This window comes from Ranitomeya imitator, chromosome 2 (assembly GCF_032444005.1).
Source record: "Ranitomeya imitator isolate aRanImi1 chromosome 2, aRanImi1.pri, whole genome shotgun sequence".
Lineage (NCBI taxonomy): Eukaryota > Metazoa > Chordata > Amphibia > Anura > Dendrobatidae > Ranitomeya > Ranitomeya imitator.
In genome coordinates this window covers 554,809,757-554,830,474 of record NC_091283.1, presented here as the reverse complement: position 1 = coordinate 554,830,474, position 20,718 = coordinate 554,809,757, and the positions used below count along the sequence as shown (strand labels likewise).

The 20,718-nt window shown below is 41.0% G+C and overlaps 1 protein-coding gene across 2 annotated transcripts in view; it reads left to right on the top strand.

Annotated features, from left to right (window-relative positions):
* LOC138664936 (arf-GAP with SH3 domain, ANK repeat and PH domain-containing protein 1-like) overlaps positions 1-16,546 on the top strand; it is a 288,656-nt gene extending 272,110 nt beyond the window's left edge. The window contains exons 21-28 of one of the 2 annotated variants that reach the window (XM_069751988.1): positions 2,804-2,911; positions 3,155-3,380; positions 4,539-4,697; positions 5,531-5,597; positions 6,744-6,799; positions 6,941-7,089; positions 9,258-9,380; positions 11,343-16,546. In XM_069751988.1, the coding sequence (XP_069608089.1) occupies positions 2,804-2,911; positions 3,155-3,380; positions 4,539-4,697; positions 5,531-5,597; positions 6,744-6,799; positions 6,941-7,089; positions 9,258-9,380; positions 11,343-11,417 (963 nt within the window). In that variant the 3' untranslated portion in view covers positions 11,418-16,546. The remainder of the gene's footprint in view (positions 1-2,803; positions 2,912-3,154; positions 3,381-4,538; positions 4,698-5,530; positions 5,598-6,743; positions 6,800-6,940; positions 7,090-9,257; positions 9,381-11,342) is intronic. The other variant, XM_069751989.1, reaches the window with a different exon arrangement.
* The last annotated feature ends 4,172 nt before the right edge of the window (positions 16,547-20,718 follow it).

Here is a 20,718-nt window from a genome sequence, read left to right as displayed (position 1 = left end):
CAAAAAATTCTAAGGCTCGTTTTGAGTTTGCCAAAAGACATGTGGGAGACTCCCCAAATGTATGGAGGAAGGTGCACTTTTTGCCACCAAGGTAAACTCTTTGTCTGACACCAAACCAACAAAGCTCATCAATAATAACGTCATCCCCACAGTGAAACATATGGTGAAGGCATCATCAAGCTATGGGGTTGTTTTTTGGCAGCAGAGAAAGGGAAAATGGTCAGAGTCGAGGGGATGGATGGATATATTCTTGAGTAAAACCTGTTTCAGTCTGTCAGTGATTTGTGACTAATATCAAAAGACTGACCGTCTCTTCTAAACAGAAAACTGGTGTGCACAGACGCATACTAAGAGTAGCCATCTCCATACATAAAATACATAACTAACAAATAAAGTTGCATTCTGTAACGCTGTTGCATTTAAATTTGAAATATATATACATATATAACATTTGAATTTTATTACTGCTCTAGAAAATAGGAAATAACGAAGATACTTAGCACATAATTTGGCCAATTTATGCATGTCCAGCGGCCATGACAAGGCAATCTTCTTTGCTGGGAACCTATGCGAATGCAATTCCGCTACTGGGTGATTTGAGACTGGGACGGAGTTTAACCTTCAAACAAGATAATGACTCAAAGCATACTGCTAAATCAACACTCAAGTGGTTTAAAGGGAGAAACATGTAAATGTTTTGGAGTGACCTAGTCAAAGTCCAGAACTTAATCCAATTGAGAATTGTTAGACTGGAAGATTGGTGCTCACCAGAGGAAACCATCTAACTTGAAGAAACTAGAGCAGTTTTGCCTTGAGTAATGGGCAAAAATCCCAGTGTCCAAATGTGGAAAGCTCATAGAGACAGCTCCAAATCGACTTGCAGCTGTAATTGCGGCAAACGGAGGCTCTACAAAGTACTGACTTTAGGGGTGTAAATAGTTACGTACACAGAAGTTTTCAGTAAAACTTCCTTTATTGTTGCTAAGTCTGCAGTCTCACTATGTGACTGTAGACATCTTAATTAGAGTTGAGTGAATTTGATGGGGTCTCTGCTTATTCGGCAATCTATAGGACTTACCAAATAAGCTGCACAGGGAACCTGGATACCTGGAGCACTCCCGATAATCAGCTGTTCAGCTCCGCAGCTGCATGTGTCGCGGCTGTGTGACAGTCACAACACATGCATGGAGAGCCCAACAAACAGGCTAGTGTCTGTGATGACTGTGGGCAGTCACGTGCCTGCGAATATGCAATATTCATACTTCTGGACACATACCAACTAGATGTGCATGGCCTAAGTCGATTCACTTGTATTGATCGAGGCTGGGGCTGTCTAGTCCAAATGTGGCAAGAATATGCGTATTACATACCTGTGGTCACGTGACCACCTACAATTATGCTATTCATTTAAAGGGGTTGTCCAGTCCAAATCACTCTGTGTGACTGCAGACTTATAAATCCCCTAAGCACATGCACTGTGCGCTGCAGGGATTCTCCAGGACCGAAAGGAGTTTTACATACTCCCCGCCAGTTTGCATGGCCCCGTGGATCAAATGTTTTACTTCGCCTTACTAAAAGGTACCAGTGCACAGGGATCAAATATAAACTGTATATATCAAGTGTTGTGCCAAGCTGATAATTGAGGTCTCTTTTGAGGTTCCTGGGAGGCAGAAAACCTCAACAATCTGCATGGTTAATGGGGCTTAAGTTTTGAAAAAAATTAGTACCAATGGAAATATACTAAAGGGATTCAACTGAGTTCAGGGGACCAAATTATAAAGTCACTCAACTACTTGTCTTCGTTCTTAATCATACTTCTATTCATTGATCTTTATAAATATAACAGGAGGCGGTAAATGGACCACCACCAAATAGTATAATCCTTAAAAATTATTTATTGAATACAGATATTTGTATGTCGGAATATCCCGGCAGGTGTTGGGCCATTTGCGCATGCTCTGTAAATACAAGGTCATTTCGGATACATCTGCGCTTGCGCATGGCCCTCACAACCAGAAACACCTGCTAACTAGTCTACAGACACTGTCAGGCTTCCCATTGGACAAACATCTCTTAAATAGGCAGAATCCCTCCTGCAACACATGCCTCCTGAGGAAGTCTAAATGAAACGGGCGTTGGGGTGGTGAGGACAGCTTGTTGCCAGCACTTTGCCACGTTTTATTAGTAAGTTTATCCTCTTATTCTCCATCCTTTTAATTCGGTTTGTCCCTCAGCAATGTTTCATTCAAGGGCTTACTCCCATGTCATGGCTGACTAGCACATTGCACCTTATGTTTAGACTGATACGTACTGTATGCTGTTACTAAAGTGGATTTGTATTGCACTGTTTGCACATGGCATGATATTAATATACCTTTAGGCACATATTTATTTTATTTATGCCTATGTTATGGCAAATAGTTAGGGATTTGTGCTATGTAGTCTAGCATTTGAATGGACTCATATCTGCACTTTGCACTTTCTTCTGAGGGCTGCTATTAACAAAAGTATTTAGAGTTATACCATAAACGTATTCACGTACGGCGATATTTTACAAAGGGCTATTGAATGGCAACATCCTGCCTCTGTGTATATGGTGTCCAGTAGTTTTTTCTTGATTTTCTGCAATATTGTATATGTATTCAATTTTAGAATTAATTTTTAAGGATTATAATCCTCGGTGGTGGTTCATTCACCTCCTCCTTTTAGTGTTCTATTGATACGTGAGTTTTTTTGTCCTTCCTATATGAATTGGGACCTTTTGTGATAATAATCTTTATAAATATTGTTTCTTTTCCAATAGCTTCTCCAAGCTCAGAACAATCAGTTTAACATGCGTGTCCATGTGGAATATGAGTGGCGGTTACGCCAAGATGACATGTATGAAAGTGATGATGACCTTGATGAGAAGGTGAGCATAAAGGTAGCAATACTCCTGAAATCGGAGTCGATTGATGATTGAACAACCAGTAAATGAACAATTGTCTAGAGATGATCAAACATTTTATTCCTTGAGTGATTTGCACTGGCCATCCACATTCAATGAAATCAATCTTTTGGGCATGTTCTCAGTACAGTTTTTTTGGATTGATCCCGTATTGTGTCCAAATGAACAACACTGTACAATTCTAAAGCCATTTTCTCCTCTTCTTAGCTGGGCCCTGTTAAGAAGGAGAGATCGCTACGACCATACAGTTGCTTCCAGTCTCCCAGCGCTCAGTTCTCCGACAGGGGACCGCCAACATCATTCTTAAGGCGAGCATCTCAGGTGTCCCAAGATTCACGCTATGAAATAGGCGGAGGACAATCCTGCACTGATAATGCCATGACACCAACAGCTCCCTTCACACCCCCACTGCCTCCACGCAATCCTATTAGAGGTATGGAAACCCAAACAATGATACTTGTGTTAATGACTGACAGCCAGTACAAAGATCAGGAGATTGAATGATGTTCATTATGTCCACTTTGTTCAGTCTGCCCTTCCGTAAATTACTATTCACAGTAAAAAACACCTACTTTCTGAAAACTATTATAGATTTTTTTTGTTACTGAGACACGTCAGGTAAAACTGATGCACTATGTCGTACCTATGGAGGACATATGGTAACGAACCAGTTTTACATGGAGTGTTTCTTCACATGTCCATCAGTTTTAGACATATGTAACAGTGGAAGCACACCATGTAAAGACATGTATAATGTAGAGTAATGCTAGGCGAACAAATCAGCTAAATGTCCTGGTACATGATTTGAAAGGACCCTCTTCTGTTTTCTATTTTTATGACTATCCAGTCACATACTGGTAGAGTGATCTGAGTTGCGTGCTTTTTGTTTTCTCGAAAAGCCAGAACCAAAATTCATAGCAAAAGAATGAGGCCCATATTCATCAAGACTGGCATTGTTGACACTGGTCTTGATGAGGAGACCTGCTGGAGTAGGACACTCCAGATTCATGCCTCTTTATGAATCAGAAGCTTCGGACAAGTGGCATGCCCCTCCCCATAAATCTTACTCCGGTCCCTGCTGGAGTAAGATTTGTTGTGTAGTGGACCCTGATCGTGACTTCGATGAGCACCGGTTGCTATACCCCAGCTCTGTCCACTTTGTTGGAGCTGGGAGAAAATGGCATGGGGGAAGCCGTTACAACGTTTTTGCACAGCCTCCCGTTGCGCCAATATTTTGATAAAATGGGCTCAGTGTGTACAGGGAAACTTTAAGCTTTACACACGAATCTGACCGCTCATGTGGTTGGTATAGGGGAGAGATGGCATTCAGTCCTGCTTAACTTTATACCCTTTACTTTCCAGTAGAAGTGTTCTAAGGTAAAGGGATGGTGAAACAAATGCCAGACACAATAATGGGGGGCCTAAGGGCCTAGATTGGTCTTTGCCATAGACCCCAGAAGGCACTTCCATTGATATGTATGGGGAGAAATATACACGTTCGAGTAACCAAATGAAGGGAAGAAATCTATTTAGGGAGACATTCGATCATAAATGTTTACAATTCAATGCATGCATATTGTTTCTTTCTCAGCACCCAATGTACCACCACCTCCTCCCCCTGCTAGTCCATCACCTGTCCCCAAAAAGCTGCCTGCCACACCTCCATTGACTACAAAGCACAAGAGGGCACTTTCAGAGCCTGCACCTATTATTCCACACAGCCCCTCTAGTCAAAGCAATCTGCACTTTGGTAAGGGTGACTTCAGTTAGTCTGTTGATGAGTATATTATACTGGAATATTGTGATTTCTACTTATTTATTATGTATGCTAACTTACTAAGTAATGTTACACCACAGAGCCTTAATGTCAAGGTGTAGGGTAAAAAAAAGAAGAGACATGCAGGTAATAAGGGCAATCTGTCAGCAGGTTTTTGCTACTTAATCGGAGCACAGGATAATGTAGGGACCGAGACCTTGATTCCAGCTATGTGTCACTTGCTGCAGCTTCAATATTATCAGTGTTTTAACAGCAGCAGATTATCACAACTGTAGAGGACTAAGTGACACCTTCCAGGCAGTCCAGCTAATCAGTATAACTCTGCCCCACCACTGATTAGCAGCTTGTTGACCATGTACAGTGTATACAGAAAGCGGTCAGGCACTGGTGTGGGCGGTTTCTACAGAGCTCAGCATTCACAGCAATGCTAAATCTACAGCAGAGAAAACATTGATTTTTATCAAAACTGCACTCAGCAGCCCAGTAAGTAATGCATCATTGGAATCCAGCTCTCTGCCCCTACATCATTCTGGTCTCAGATTCCATAGCAAAAAAACTACTGACAGATTCCCTTTAAGTTGCTAACCATTTTGTTCGTCAAAGGGGGGCAGACCTTTCAAGTGTTCTATCAATAATCACAAAAAAAATTATATTAATTTAACTTAAATGAGAAGTTTATCTTAAATGGACGGACTTTAATCACCTGTATATTGTATTAACCCATAAACAAAACGTGTTGTCTCTCTGTGTATAATGTTTTCCTCATGCCTAAGATAGAAAAGTCAAATGTTGTCCTCATGTTCCAGATTACGGCTCGTGTTGCACTTCTCCATCCAAATTTCTCCAGTCAGAAGTTATATCTAGGAGACCAAGGTAAATATCTATTATATAACATATTTCTACGTGGGTTAGTTTATTCAAGTTTTTATTTTAAATTTTTTTTTTTTAAGCCGTCCAAAAAAAAAAAAATAATAATTCTTCTCTCTTTACTGATCTCCCACTACTTCTGTTCCAATGCTGCCTGGGTCTCCCGCCAGTCTCCGTAATGTCACTGGCGCGTATGTCTCAACGCTACATCTCGAAGTGTCGTTCTTCTTTATAGGCGCATTGTACTGGTACATAGAGCTACATTTTTATAGTATGTACCACCACCAAAAAATAAGATTTTTTTTTTTTTTTTTTTTTTTTTTAGAAATAAACTTTATTTATATATTAAAGGGGTTGTCCAGGCTTGGGACAAAAGTATGCAATCGCTCAGTGTGACTGCAGTTTGCTGAATGGTGACAGTCACAGTGTACACACCATCACAATACGTCACGCTCCAACTGGACACGGTCATACGTCAACTAAATGTGCTCGGCTTTTTTCCATAAAAATGAATAAATAGAAGCCGGACAGGCCTAGTCGTCTGTGGCCTTAAGTATGCAAATCGCATACATGCAGTCAGGTGACTACCTGCTTACATTAGCAATACCAGTGAATTGCGACAGTGTGTGCACTGCACATTGTGACAATTTGACAATATGCAGTCACATAGTGATTGTGTGTCCCTAGCCTGGATAACCCCTTTCACCCCTTTACCTCTTGTTTTTTGCTAGACAAGTTGTAGTTTTGAATGATTACATTCTTTTTTTTCCATACATCGTTAAGGAAGGATAGCCTCAAATTTTGTATGATCTATCCCAATTTTTCTTTTTGGAAATTTGAGAGGTATGACTGTCGTGAGCGATGTTCTATCTCTGTATAACAGAAGTAGGATGTACACAGCCTGTCTATATCCTGTCACGTATTGCTGTACAGGCTGCCCAGTTATTTGGCGTTTTTTTTGTGCTGCCAAATACTGGACTTGTTGATGACGAACAGGGCTGAAGGCCATTGAAGCTCACACTGTGAGACACCACTGTTCTTATGGGCTAAATAACTACGGTACATATTTCTGAGAGAGAAATTGCCCATGAAAATAACGCTCTTACATTTGGCCGTTAGTATATGTTATATTGTTTGTCTTTGTGATTACAGTATTGGATCACCAAAACTCAGTAGTCTCCATGAAGTGCCAGAAATCCCACCTAAAGGTTTGTGATCCTAGTATAATTATTATTGTGTACTAAACACAATCATTTGAGAATTTCAGCTCAAGAAGTGCCTTCTACAGTTGTATCCTATATCACTTGTCAAATATTTTCTGATTTAATGACAGTCTGTCAATTTACTAGTTGATTACAGAACAGAAGGATATCCAAAACCGGGAAACCAAAGATCGACTCAGAGTAATGTATCTCCAGGACCATCTGTGCAAGAACTCTATCATGTCCCAGCCGCTAATCAAGAGCCACCTCTGCCAATGCCACGAAGGATGAGCCTGGTAAGATTTCATGGTTTACCTTCTTTACGGGGCACCTAATTTTGCCACACAGAGTAAAGTTGACTAAAGCCACCGATAATCTACTGGAGAAGGTGCCTTTCTGACTCTCCCAAACAGATGATGATAGAGAAAGGAAGGGTCAGAATTGTTGAATTTTAATGTCTGATTTTTGTGTTTCAGAGAAGATAAGCCATGACCATTGTAAACATTTGTACGCTCATCTGAGCTGGCATGTATGGAGAAGTCGGGAATATAAGATGCCAGTTGACAGGTGTTGAAGTTGTATGAGCATCTTATAATATAGTCAACTTTTTGGAGCAGTCAGGCATCTTGGAAAAATGTATAGTAACTATTTTAAACTCTTAACACCGGTTTCACAGGTTCACCACAATCCCAGCTTAATGATTCAGGACCCAAATTAACATAAAAACAGCAAATACTCACCTCCTACAGAGGCAACGTTCCAGCGGCCGTTCCTTGGCTGCAGCCAGCACGTGACCGGTCACATTTGGGAACTATGCTGCCAACATAGCTGGAATGGCTCTGCCGCAGAAAGGGAGCATGGACTCTAATTATATTACTTTGGGTCTCAACAGATTAATAAACAGTTGTCCAGTACTGGACAATCCATTTAACCACTTCCTGCATTTTGGGACTCCCCATCAACTTGAAACGACCAGGCATTCCGCATTCTACTCTTCAGCAATGTTCTAAACAGTCACTGTATAGTAGAACAGCTGCATGCGATCATACGGCACAGCTGTAAGAGTGGGCTCCAAAGAGTAGTCAGAGACTGTTTATTACCACTATACACTATACATGCACTGTACATATATTAAAAGGTGCTTCCTCCAGTCATGTAATCGCTGGTAGTGATGAGCGAGTGTGCTCTTCACTCGAGTTTTACGAGCATGCTCGGGTGTTCTCTGAGTATATTGCGTGTGCTCTTATATTATGTTTTAGTCCCCGCAGCTACATGATTTGCGGCTGCTAGACAGCTTGAATACATGTGGGGATTGCCCTTTTTGTTAGTATTCAGGCTGTCTAGCAGCCGCAAATCATGCAGCTGTGGGGACTCAAGCATAATATACGAGCACGCCCAAGATACTCGGAGACCACCCCGAGCATGCTAGGAAAACTCGAGTAACGAGCACACTCGCTCATCACTAATCACTGGGTGTATCGAAGGAGCAGGAGCTGCAGGGTCCTAGGAGAACCAGTCAGATCTGCAGCCAAGAGGCTTCATTTTCATATACAAGTCCTAATTACCGGTAAAATTAGATTAAAAAAAAAGTATTTAAATGTTGAAATGACCCCTAATAGTCTTAGTCTTTTATGACCTTAAGGTGAATGGGGCACAATATATGAAATAAATAAAAAGCAGATAAAGAATAAGTAAATAAAGCCACTGCTAATCCAAACCTTTATTATTTCCGCTCCTGTTGAGAAAAAGGGTCCATTTTATAAAAAATAATTGTTAGAAAAAGGGGAGCAAATTTTTGAAATATATTTTTTGTGGTCATAAAAAAAATCAAAAACGTGAAAACACATTTTTTTTCCCCACCATCACGTGATATTGGCAAAAAAAGGATGAAAAAAACATAAAAATGAAACCTCTTGTATCATGAAAAAAAGATGTAAAAATGATTTGAATATCTCAATGAGAACATTTATTTACATCTCTTTTAATCACATGTACGAAAAAAAAACTGAACAGGGGTAATCGGTCCTGAAGTGGTTAAAGACTTACGTTGCGTTCAATTGGCGTTCTTTGCAGGTACAAAATTCCAATGTGATTTTTCAAGGGGAATCCTCTTCAGGAAACGCCGCTTTTCTCTAAATCTTGGAAAAAGAATTCTTAAAAAAAACATTGCGGTATGAACAGCCAAGAGGATTTTCCATTGAAATGAATATGAATAGGAATATTATTCAAAGTGTATTTGAAGCAGTTTTTGATGTGAATCTGCTTCAGAATTCTCATAGAAAAAAAACTCAGTATGAGCATACCTTTGGGGAAATGTCTGGAACTTGGTAGTTTGCTGTAAATGATTGTCTCCTTCATCGTAAAAGCTTGTCAATATGTATTCACACAGATTCAGTCTTATACTCCTGCTAACATTCACATCATTGAAGTATCTAATATTTTGTTTTTTTCTACCTTTCTTAAGAGCAAGCCAAAGCTCCGACGGGTTAAGGCTTTATTCGACTGCACTGCAGATAGAGAAGATGAACTCACATTTAGTATAGGGGAAATTATTGTAGTTACAGAAGAGGAAGATCAGAACTGGTGGGTAAGTATCTAAATCATATAGAGCAAGAGGTATGATGTTTGCGGTTCTCTAACAAAGAACAATCCTTGGATTCCATACAGTCAATATTAGCAAATATTAATTGTCAGGGAACCAACAGGGGGAATCGCGCAGATCTCGTGGCTGATACCAATTTGTCAGGAAACAACACTCCATCACCTCCAATAGTCAGGACAATTACGCAGTTGACTGTCTAGGCCAGTTATTGGGGAACTCACAGTGAGCATATAGTATAGACACATTCCAACGCATTGAATATATAAAGGTATATCTAGACACCTGTTAGAGATGGCGTATTGCTTCAGAGGTGCGGTTTATAGACCAAGAGGAACAAAGCTATTAAGTTTTAGATATATAATCCAAAAAGTAGGCCGTGCTTATAAAAAAAACATAGAAAGATGTTACAAAATAGGCAAAACAATACAGTATAAACAATTACATAAAATAAAAAGGATAAGCAGAAGAAATGTACTAAATCTGATGTCGCAGGGTTGGCTCTGTCTTTTATGAAGGGGAGCTATTTATTTTTTGGTAGGTCATAGTACAGAACAACAGCGCACTGTGTCCCTCAGGACTGACACTCATCATAGTTCAGCATATCATTTTAGTTTATTAACACCCACATATCTCCCCTCCGGTGATTCATAACAGGGCTGGTCAGAGATGTGGCTAGTTATTTTAGAACATTATGGGATCCCCAACTTCCAAAATATCTTCTCCTCTGGAGGTCCCAGCCAGGAGATATTACTGTCACATTTCTCATCATGATTTTACCTTTCTATAGATACGAGACATGGCATAGATAGCATCACCCATCAGCTCATATTTGTCTGGAGGCTCTGCCTAGTGACGTAAGACAATGCGTTATGTTCGCCACGTTATCACGACTCTGAAAATATGTATTTCATAACTGTAGGACCCCTGAAAAACATTCATAACTGGAATAAAACAAAGGATCCCAAAATAATCTGCTAGCCTATCTGTTGTGATGCTAGAGGTAAAAGGTTATCTCTACTGGCCATAAATCTGTTGTATCCCAAAATTACTCTGTCAGACCTGTCTGGTCTGCCTTCCATCAGTTAATCCTCTTTAATTACCTGTTCATGTCAGGGAGGCCCCCTTGTAACAGTGTCATCTGGAGGTCACAGCCTTGCTTCAATATTCACTATCAACTATGAAATTACTTATATATTTTACAATTACTGTATTTTGTGAATTATGACGCACCGCACATTTTCGGGTGGAAAATAAAATGGTGCATTTAACGGTAGCCTACGGGGGGCGGCTGTGGTGGAGCGGGGTCACAGGAGGTAGGGTTGCTGCTTCTGGAGGCTGGCGGCAGCAGGAACGGGGCGATGCAGTGGTGCCTGTGCTCTCAGTAGATGTCGGCACCAGTGAGTGGAGACCCCTTTTCTAATCGGGCATCGGTAAAATGGCCACTGGAGGTGGCACATGCACTGATTGAGATTACGGGAGACGAAAAGAGGGGCTTCCGCTCATGGGCGCCGACTTCTTCTGAGAGGACAGGCACCACTATATCGCCGCCGGCCTCCTGAAGCAGCAACTTTGCCTCCTGTGACCCCGCTTCACCGCCACCACCCTCCCCAGTAACCGACTTCTTCTGAGAGGACAGGCACCACCATATCGCCGCCGGCCTCCTGAAGCAGCAACTTTGCCTCCTGTGACCCCGCTTCACCGCTGCCACCCTCCCCAGTAAGCTACCTTTGGTTTATAAGACACACACCAATTTTCCTCCCAAATTTGGAGGAATAAAGTGCTTCTTATAATCCGAAAACTACAGTACATGTATGACGTTAATATTTGCAATATCTCCCTGAAATTGGCATAGGCATCTGTCAGTAATTTACTAGCAAATATATGTTTTGCACAATTCCTCTCTTATTGGCTGTCATGACTTATTCCTTGCTCCTCATTCTTTCCTAGAGTGGCTACATTGATGGGCAACTACATAGAAGAGGAGTGTTCCCAGCATCCTTTGTGCATTTCTTGACCGACTAAAAAGCACAATCCTATGGCCATTAAATGTATCGAGGAAATGAAGGATTTTAGTTGTATATAATATTAAGACAGACCCATATGTTTCTCTGTGGAAATGTGACTGGCTTGGGAGCAACTGAGATATTGAACAACGTTTGGAAAGATCAAATTAATGGGATCCACATTAATCTTTCTGGTCGTTAACCTTCCAATAAAAAGGAACCACTCCATAATTGCCAAATACAGTATATGACTCTCGAACGTGTTACATAATCCAGAAATCAAGGGGTTAATAGACATGAATGTTCTGCTTGTGCTGTGCCTTGTAACGCAGATAGCTTTGTGTCATTTTTACAAACCAATTCTTGTGTCTGCTTAGCCGCTCAATTACTATCTATATATTACATATCATGGGTCAATCACGTCTCCGGTAGAAGTGCTCGTACTTCACCGTCGTACCATATTTTTCTGAAGACCAAATCTTAGATCTGTCTTTTCCATTCTGCATTGTTCATATTGTGGAACTTAACGCATGTTTGCATTGAGTACAGTGGTGGCAGGAACCACCTATTTCATTAGGTAAGATACATGTGTGAGCCCAGGATTATCCTCAGAATGTTTCTCCCTATCCCCGAGGGTTCTAGAAATAAGAAGCTGTAGACGTGGACACCTGTAACAGGCTTCACATATCTTGAATGAGAAGTTGACATATCTCCACCACGGTGGTTGACGTCAGCAGGTAGTTATATCATTTTACTCACCATTGATAGCTCTGTTACTCCATCTCCTTTGGATGACATGCATCCAGATTGGAAGTCCCGTTAGGACACCATTTTTTTTTTTTTTACAAAGGAGCACAAAAGGACTTGGTAAGGGCTTTTTTTTAGCATAATTTTTTTTATACAATAGGCCATGAGAGTTAAACATCAGCCATAACATTAAAACTAATGACAGGTGAAGTGAATGATACTATTTTGTTGAAGTGGCACGTCAAGGGTGGACAGCACAAAATCAGTGAGTACTCTTATGATGGAAGCAGGAAACATGGCCATGCATATGAATCTGCACAACTTTGAGATGTGCCAAGCTGGTATTGCTAAAACAATTGGATCTGAGTCTCCTGAAGACCCTGGTATGCAGTCTTCAGTATCTACTGAAAGTTGTCAAAGGGACGACAGCAGGAGATCCTGCAAGATATATTCATGTACATTCAAGGGTTGTTGATGGAAAGTGAAGGCTGGCCCATCTTATCTGATCCACCAGATGAGCTACTTTAGCTTAAATTAATGAAAAAGGTATTGATGTCTATCAAAGAAAGGTTTCATAGCACAGTGTAACAGCACGTTGTGTGGTGAGGCTGCATAGTTGATCTGTCAAAGTGCCCATGCTAATCCTTGTCTACCGCTGAAAGTATCCTCATTGGGTACCTGAGCATCAAAACTGGATCATGGACCAGTGGAACAAGGTAACAGAGTCTGAGGAATCACTTGTTTTTACATTATGTCACTTTCCCTTTCCTGGTGAACATGTAACATTCTGTAGAAGTAGGCAGATCAATTCACAGGACTTTGGTCCATCGGCCAGGTCTGTACTCTGTGACAGCTGGACCGGAGCTATTGCTTATGTTTTGGAATCCCGGGCACAGGTTTTGATTAGCCAGGTTCGCGTGATGTCATCATTGCAGTGTGATGTATAGATGATGACGCTCAGCTAATCAAAAGCCATGATGGGGTTCCCCGAAGTTAAGGGATGTGTAGAACTCCTATCTAGCGGTCACAGGATACTCACATGGCCGATTGAGCGGAGTCTAATGAATTTATATGCCCAACTCTGATCATTAGTATTGCCTGGCGTAGGCAGTGTAATTTTCTGGGCAATCATCTGTTGAGAACAAGGAGGCACCTGGCATTAATGTGGATGCTTTAGGCCCTGTCGGCACAGTAGCAGTATGGTGTATATTTGCATGCATTGTTTTCAGGCACAACCGTGATTACATCCAAGACTGGGAGAAATAGAAGTCTCCTCTTTTGGTTTGGGCTACAAAAAAAAATCATCCCCACTCAAATCCAAAATGTGAACATTGCTATACAACGACCAAGTCAAATATGTACAACTCTACCAACCAATATAAAAAAGTATCTAGAACACATAGTTAGTGTGATATTTTTTAGCCACCTATGTTGTTTTTTTTATTAATAAGAGTTTGAATCCCACCACAGCTCCACCTAAAAACTATTCTGAAACCAGCAAATAATGTCTTATCCCCAAAATATGACATTCTCTGATGAGAACTGCCCCTTAGTGGTTTTGCACACTGGACAGTCCTCTAAATCCAGGATCCACCGGTCACCAGTAAAGCCTTGCTATCTCTTTCTCCTTTGCATAGTAACATTGACTATCCCCTGGATAATAGTTGCAGTTTTTACTTACTGCTATATATGCTATCTTCTTAGAATAATCTCTAAATACCACTTAGGCACATTTGTAGTTACAGTATTAGTCACAAAATTAGCACTGGATTTTTACTCAAATATTAAATGGAATATGTCAGTAGGGTTTCACGCCCCAAACTATTTATATGTGCATTTATCTCCTTTAAAGACATGTCCTGCAATATATTTACATGTTCAGTCCGTTCCTGATACATTTGCGTTTGAAATGATATGCAAATGTTTTGCTAGATCTGAAGCATCTGTCACTCCAGCTCTATTCCGTGGTCAGCACGAGCAAAGGAGCTGTCAGTCAAGTAGGATCAGGCACCTGGGGAATAGAACTGGAGTGACAGAGACTTCAGATCTACCTTAGCACTTTGTATATTCAAACCGTGATTTCTCAATAATGGAGGAACGGACTGACTAGATCCTTTGCCTGAAGTCACACAGCATAAAGGCCGTCAGTCAAGCAGGAGGAGGCACTGCTGACCAGGGAATGGAGCTGGAGTGACAGAGGCTTCAGACCTACCATATCAATTCAAATTTCACAGGAATGGGCTGGACATGTAAATGTAATGCTGGACTTGTCTTGAAAAGGCACAATCACATATACGGTAAATAGGAAACTGGAGGTATACAATAGGATCCTTATTATGACTTTATCCAAAACGTAATAGGACTCTGTGCATGCGGTGTATGAGCCTACTACATGCAGATGTGGCTGCACTACTGCACTGTATCAATAAGAAATTGTCAGTTTATTAGAATGACGGAATCTTTGAGGCATATAATGGTCATAGCTAAAATATGACTAGCGTAATAAGCACCATTCTTAAAAATTTAGCTTCAGCTCCCAAAAAAGGAACCCTCCAAGTGCCTCATTGAAAGAAGATCTGTCATAAAAAAAACCAGGCAATCTACGCTCAACAGACCGGCAAATTGGTTCCATCTGGATTATTAAGAGATACCCCGGCCATCAGAAGATCACTGGGTTGGCCTCCTCAGTCCCAACGATCTGCAGTTAGTGCTTTGGAAAATCGCAGACGGTTTCATGGTTTTCCTGCCATAGCCTCTGGGTAGTATTACACGGTGCCAATTCAGTAGTAGGCAGCCATATAAAACATACTTGTATCAAGTCTACAGTAGAAGCACTCTTCTCAATGACTTTTCCAACCTAGCAAATTAAGGATCCACCTCTGTGATATTCATATGCCTCAAAGGGCATGTGGAATAAGGGTTGTCGTTAAATAAAAACAACATTTAAAGGGAAACTGTCACCAGGTTTTTGCTATCACATTTGAAAACCGCATAATATATGGGGAGAAACCCTGATTTCAATGATGTCACTCATTGAGCTGCTTGCTGTCATTTTGATAAAATCCCTGTTTTATCTGCTGCATATCCAGCAGTTCTCTAAATGCTGAGCTCTGTATAAACCCACCCACACCAACTCTTGACAGCTTTCTGCCTATGTACAGTGTACACAGAAAACTGTCAATCAGTAATAGGGGGAGGGGTTATACAGAACTCATTAATATGGAGGACTACCTAGCATTAGGTTTACTAGTCCTCTAATGATAAACCCCTGCTGATAAAACAGTGATTTTATCAAAACTACACTAAGCAGCCCAGTAAGTGACACATCACTGGAATCAGGATCTCTGTCTCTATATTATCCTGGTCACAGATTACCTTTTAAGAGTTATTACGCACACTATCAATTGAAACAACCTGATATTCTCATTAGTACAATCTCTAAATTAAGATTACTATTGGCCTAAGGAGCTTACACAGTTATTAAGTTTTTAGTGAGTAGAGGGCAACAGCAAGCCTTTCTGTTGGGACAATGGATCAGCCACTTTGAAAGCAAACATACCCTATCCCGCCTTTCCCTCAACATTTCCTCTTGGGGTCTGATGACGTCTACACATATAGTTGGATGGTCAGTAAGGTGTATAGGCACCTTACCGTAATTATATAGTTAGGTGTAGTGAGTGAGGCCCATAAGAAGAATGGTGAGGCCGTTTACCAATCATTGGTTACAATGTGCCAATTTTGGATAGGTTTACAGAAGTATAGTTAGAAACCATTTAGCAGTACATTGGTATTTACAGCACAAACTTTTTAGTTACGTAATCTTTAAAAATTGTACGAAATCAATTCAAATGTTCTATTTTCTGACCTACTTGTTTGAGACCACTACATGAAGGAAATAGTCATTGCTCATAATTTGATAGGATTGTTACATTTTTTTGGATTTTTACTACTATTTCTATTGAGTAAAGCACATGTCCTCTATTTTTTAACACAATCCCTGCTTTGGTTTGGCAATCATCAAGGTTTGGAGATCTCATACAATGTAGCTAAATGATTGAAAGCATTAATGGCTGTTTTCATGATGGCCTACAAGAACAAATAGTTTTATGGTGTACTGCATGTATTGAGGTAAGAATAAATAAAGGTTTTTCCAACCATCTGGCCTACGTAAGTTTATGGGTCGTGTATGTTTGTATAGTCTCTATGACGATCCTTGGCTATAAGTAGGAAAATATATTGCCTTGTTTCCTTCTGTGTCGAATATACCCGCTGTAAATACATTAGTGCAAATAACAATAGATCAGGTAATATACGGTATGTAATATATACATAGCTCTATTTATGCAAAAATGTTTATCTTGCCAAGAAAAAAATAAATAAACTAATGATTGTATCAATGAATGTGTGGCCTCTACTTAAAACTAGTATTGTCTAGATATACAAGGACAGACGTATAAATTCTGGCTACTTTATCACAATGACTCAAGCTGGACTCAAAAGACATTTTGGTGAGTTTCCACCATCTACTGTTTGCCCTAACTCTCACAACACTAACTCACCGTATCACATCATAAAGCCAAGTGAATCCATGCCCCTTGGCGAGTGAAGGGCGAAAGCAGGGTCGGACTGGCAATTCTGGCAAATGCCAGAAGGGCCTGTCTGGTCGTGGGCTGCCTTGTCTGCTACGTTGTTAACAGAATCAGTGTTCTCAAGATCCGCATACTGTTAAGAGTTGCTGACCCCGTCACTTACCCCAGCAGGCCATGGGTAGCATTAGAAATATTGGTCTTGTAGAAAATCTTCCTTTCCTCCATCCAGGGTAATATTAGTAATATATCCCATCTGGTGCTTGGGGACGGGGACAACATGGGCCTGTGTGATTTCAAATGCCAGGGCTGAATTTCAGTCCCATTCCATACCTGGGCCAAAGTATCTAAACCATCTAATAAAAGTACAACGTCAGCTCACCCATAGGAAGATCCATTGCGCGGAAACCTGTAGGGCCACAGGAGGCGATTATGTATCGAAATGTAATTCCAGCATCAGAATCTAATATTAAAAGCCATAAGTCTATTTGTACAAAATAGAATGGAAAAAAGTCACAACACCAATACCGTAAAACTTTAAAAATATCAGTAAACGTGTTGTCTGAAATGTGTTTGTTTTACAGTATTGGTGTTGTGACTCTTCTCCATTCTATTTTCTAGGAATAAACTCATGGCTTGTAATAGTAGATTCCGATGGGGGAATTCCATTTTGTTACATAGTAAATGTGGTTGGTGCCTTTAGGTTTGTAAATCTCCCCCTTCGTGTCTATATAGTGTCAAACTACTGTGGTACAGACATACCGTACTGCAACATCTAGAACTGCTATACTTCACCCACCTCTGTGTGTCCACATAGAACCAAACTGTGGGCACATAATGACAAATGGCACACACACAGTGTACTAAAAGTGCCAAACGGTGCACAAGGAGGGCAGAATATGATGCAAAGTAATATACAGTGCTTGATGCCAAATAGTGCCCATGGAGTGCCATGTGGCACCTATTGACTCACTGGAGCCACAGAGCATGGTATTCCATATTATGTCATACATGGAAGTGTGTCAAACAGTGACCATACATATTCTTCCCGCTGCAAATGCACCGATCATATTTTGTAGATTTGTAAGCAGTAAATTCGCTATATATCACAGTGTTATTGTGGATGAGGTTTCTCAATCTCATTCACAAGGTGCGGAGAAAACTGCAGCGTAAATTGCAAATCCCAGCATGTCAATTTATGTTCTGGATTCCAACTGTTGTAGTGCGAAGTGTGTAGCAAATTAAAGAATAATAGATTGTTATAGATGAAGAGGACCTCCAGGGTCATCGTGTCTAACCCCCTGCTCAATGCAGGATTCACTAACCCATCTCAGACAGATGTCTGTCCAGCCTTTGTTTCAAGACTTCCATTGTATGAGAACTCACCACCTCTCGTGACAGCCAGTTCCACTCATTGATCACCCTCACTGTCAAAAAAGGGTTTTCTACTATCTAGTCTGTATCATCTCTCTTTCATTTTCATTCCATTGCTTGTGTTTTCATGTGCTAAAGAGAATAACAATGATCATCTCTCTACAATGTGACATCTACACTGATATTTGTAGACAGCTATGAAGTCTCCTCTTAGCCATCTTTTTTGCAAGCTAAACATTCCCAGATCCTTTAATCGTTCCTCGTAGGACATACTTTGCACTCCGCTCACCATCCTGGTAGCTCTTCTCTGAACTTGCTCCAGTTTTTCAATGTCTTTTTTGAAATGTGTATCCCAGAATTGGACACCGTATTCCAGATGAGGCCTGACCAAGGAGGAGGTCAGGCCCTCAAGGAAATACGTAGCAGTATATGCCATTGCAAATATCACAGCTTCAGAAATTCAACAGCCAGAAAAGTTTTATGGGAAAGTGCCATTAGAGAAGAGTCACCTACCCACAACAGGCCAATATCTGCTTGATTGCATCACAAAATTGTGTGAAAATTGTCCATACTGGTTGGTGGCGTTTCAGCCAAGTGAATGTCTAATTCTTCTTTTACAAAGCAGGCGGTAAGCTATTCCTTTGCACAGATACCCTGATAATTTGCTAACAACACAAATAAAATAGTTATGTTTGTCAGGTTTCTTCTAGTTCAGCTAGATGTTACATTTCTACCAATGAAATATCAGTATCCATGTTCAGACATTTCAAGTTAAAAAAAAAACACACTGGGAGAGTCATCAAGCTGAATGCAGCAGAAAAATGTATTTTATGACTTGTAGGCTATTTCTTATGCTGGAAAGGGTGTTGATTGTCAGAAGGAAGACGTTGTCTGACTGCAACAACATGTGCCAAACCATCAGTGAAAGTTTCTGGCTCAAAGTAAACCAGCTGATAAGAGAGCAGGCAGTGGCTGATGGGAATATATATAAAACAAGAGGACAAATGGAAGTTTATAGAAAAATACAAACTAAATTTTATTAACAATACTACCATATAAAAATTCACACCGCCATCACATGATGGTAGTGCAACATAGACACGACAAAGTGTAAGACACCAGCAATAGGTCCACTGCGGATTTATAGTATATATTTCTTATAACACAAACAATATATGTGAAGAGGGTACAGGTAAGATAAAATCTCTACACAGAGATCCCGGTACTGAAACAGTCCTAAAATGCCCCATACGTATGGTTATATAAATAACCGGGAACTCACACCCACAATTCATACCTAACGTCCAGCATAATAGGGGTAAAAGCAGAGGGGGAGGAGGAGAAAGAATCTCACCTGACCGCAGATAGACCACTAATACACGCCCCGACGCGCGTTTCGCCTCTCTTTTTCAAGGGGATAGTATGCTGCATTAGTGCCCAGCAACGCCTTAAATAATGTGTGACCCAATTAAAAAACAGCTGTACCGGTACCCGAACGAGGCCGTGATGATCCGGCGCATGCGCGCGTCGCTCTCCGAGTCCGACCCCCCCCCCCCCCGGTCATATCCAGCGACGGGAGCCAGGCGGGCACCGATAGGTCCCGCCCGCGCCCGCCACAGGAAGCCGCCGGGGGAGGGAGGGCGGAGCCACGACGGAGGCGCGCGCACGCGCGCCACAGCAAGGAACCAATGGATGCGGTGATGCGTACTGGGTCAGAGACAGCCAAACAAAGCTGCTTGCGTGAATATGGGGGCGTGACCCCACATCCCGGAACAGGATTCGTTGAAGCACATTTGATAATCAATGTCCATAATATATCTTCGTAAATCCGTAGGTACACAAGCAGGCTTGAAGACGTCGTCCCATATTTGCCAAGTATATAACAAGAAGCTATGGATTATTGTAAACGGCCGCATGTAGATCCATATCCTCATAGCGATTATAACTGGCTGCCATTGGCTGAATTCATATTGCCGGGTCAAAGAGGGATACCGGTCATAAAAAGAAACCTAAATATAAATATAAGACATAAGACAAAAGAGCATTAAAAACAACATAACTAAAATGCAGGGAAAGAAAACCTAGGGAGACATGGAGATGAACTAAGAACCAATATTTAGTCATATGACAATTTATAGAAAAGGACCAAAATTCAGTGCTTCATTTAGCCCAGCGGGTTTAACAGTCCCAAGTTTAACTATCCACATGAGTTCCCTTTGTGCCAGCAATTTTTTCACATTACCACCCCTAATGCCCGTGTGTATAACATCAATACCTCGAACCTTGAATTCCTTAGGGTCACAATTGTGCACCAGTCGAAAGTGCCTCGGAATGGTTTTGAGGGTTGCTACATCTTCTACTGTTCTGGCCACACAAATGTCAATAACGTGTTCCCGAATTCGTATCCTCAATTCGCGTGACGTAAGCCCCACGTATATGAGGGAACACGCACATGTGGCATAGTACACTACATTCCTTGTACCACAGGAGATATATTCTCTGATATCAAATATTTTTTGATCCACGGAACAAAAAGTGGAGGTTTGGCATGTGTTCACGCATGCCACACAGTGGCCACATTTAAAGAAACCTTTTTTAGGATGTGTATTGCCA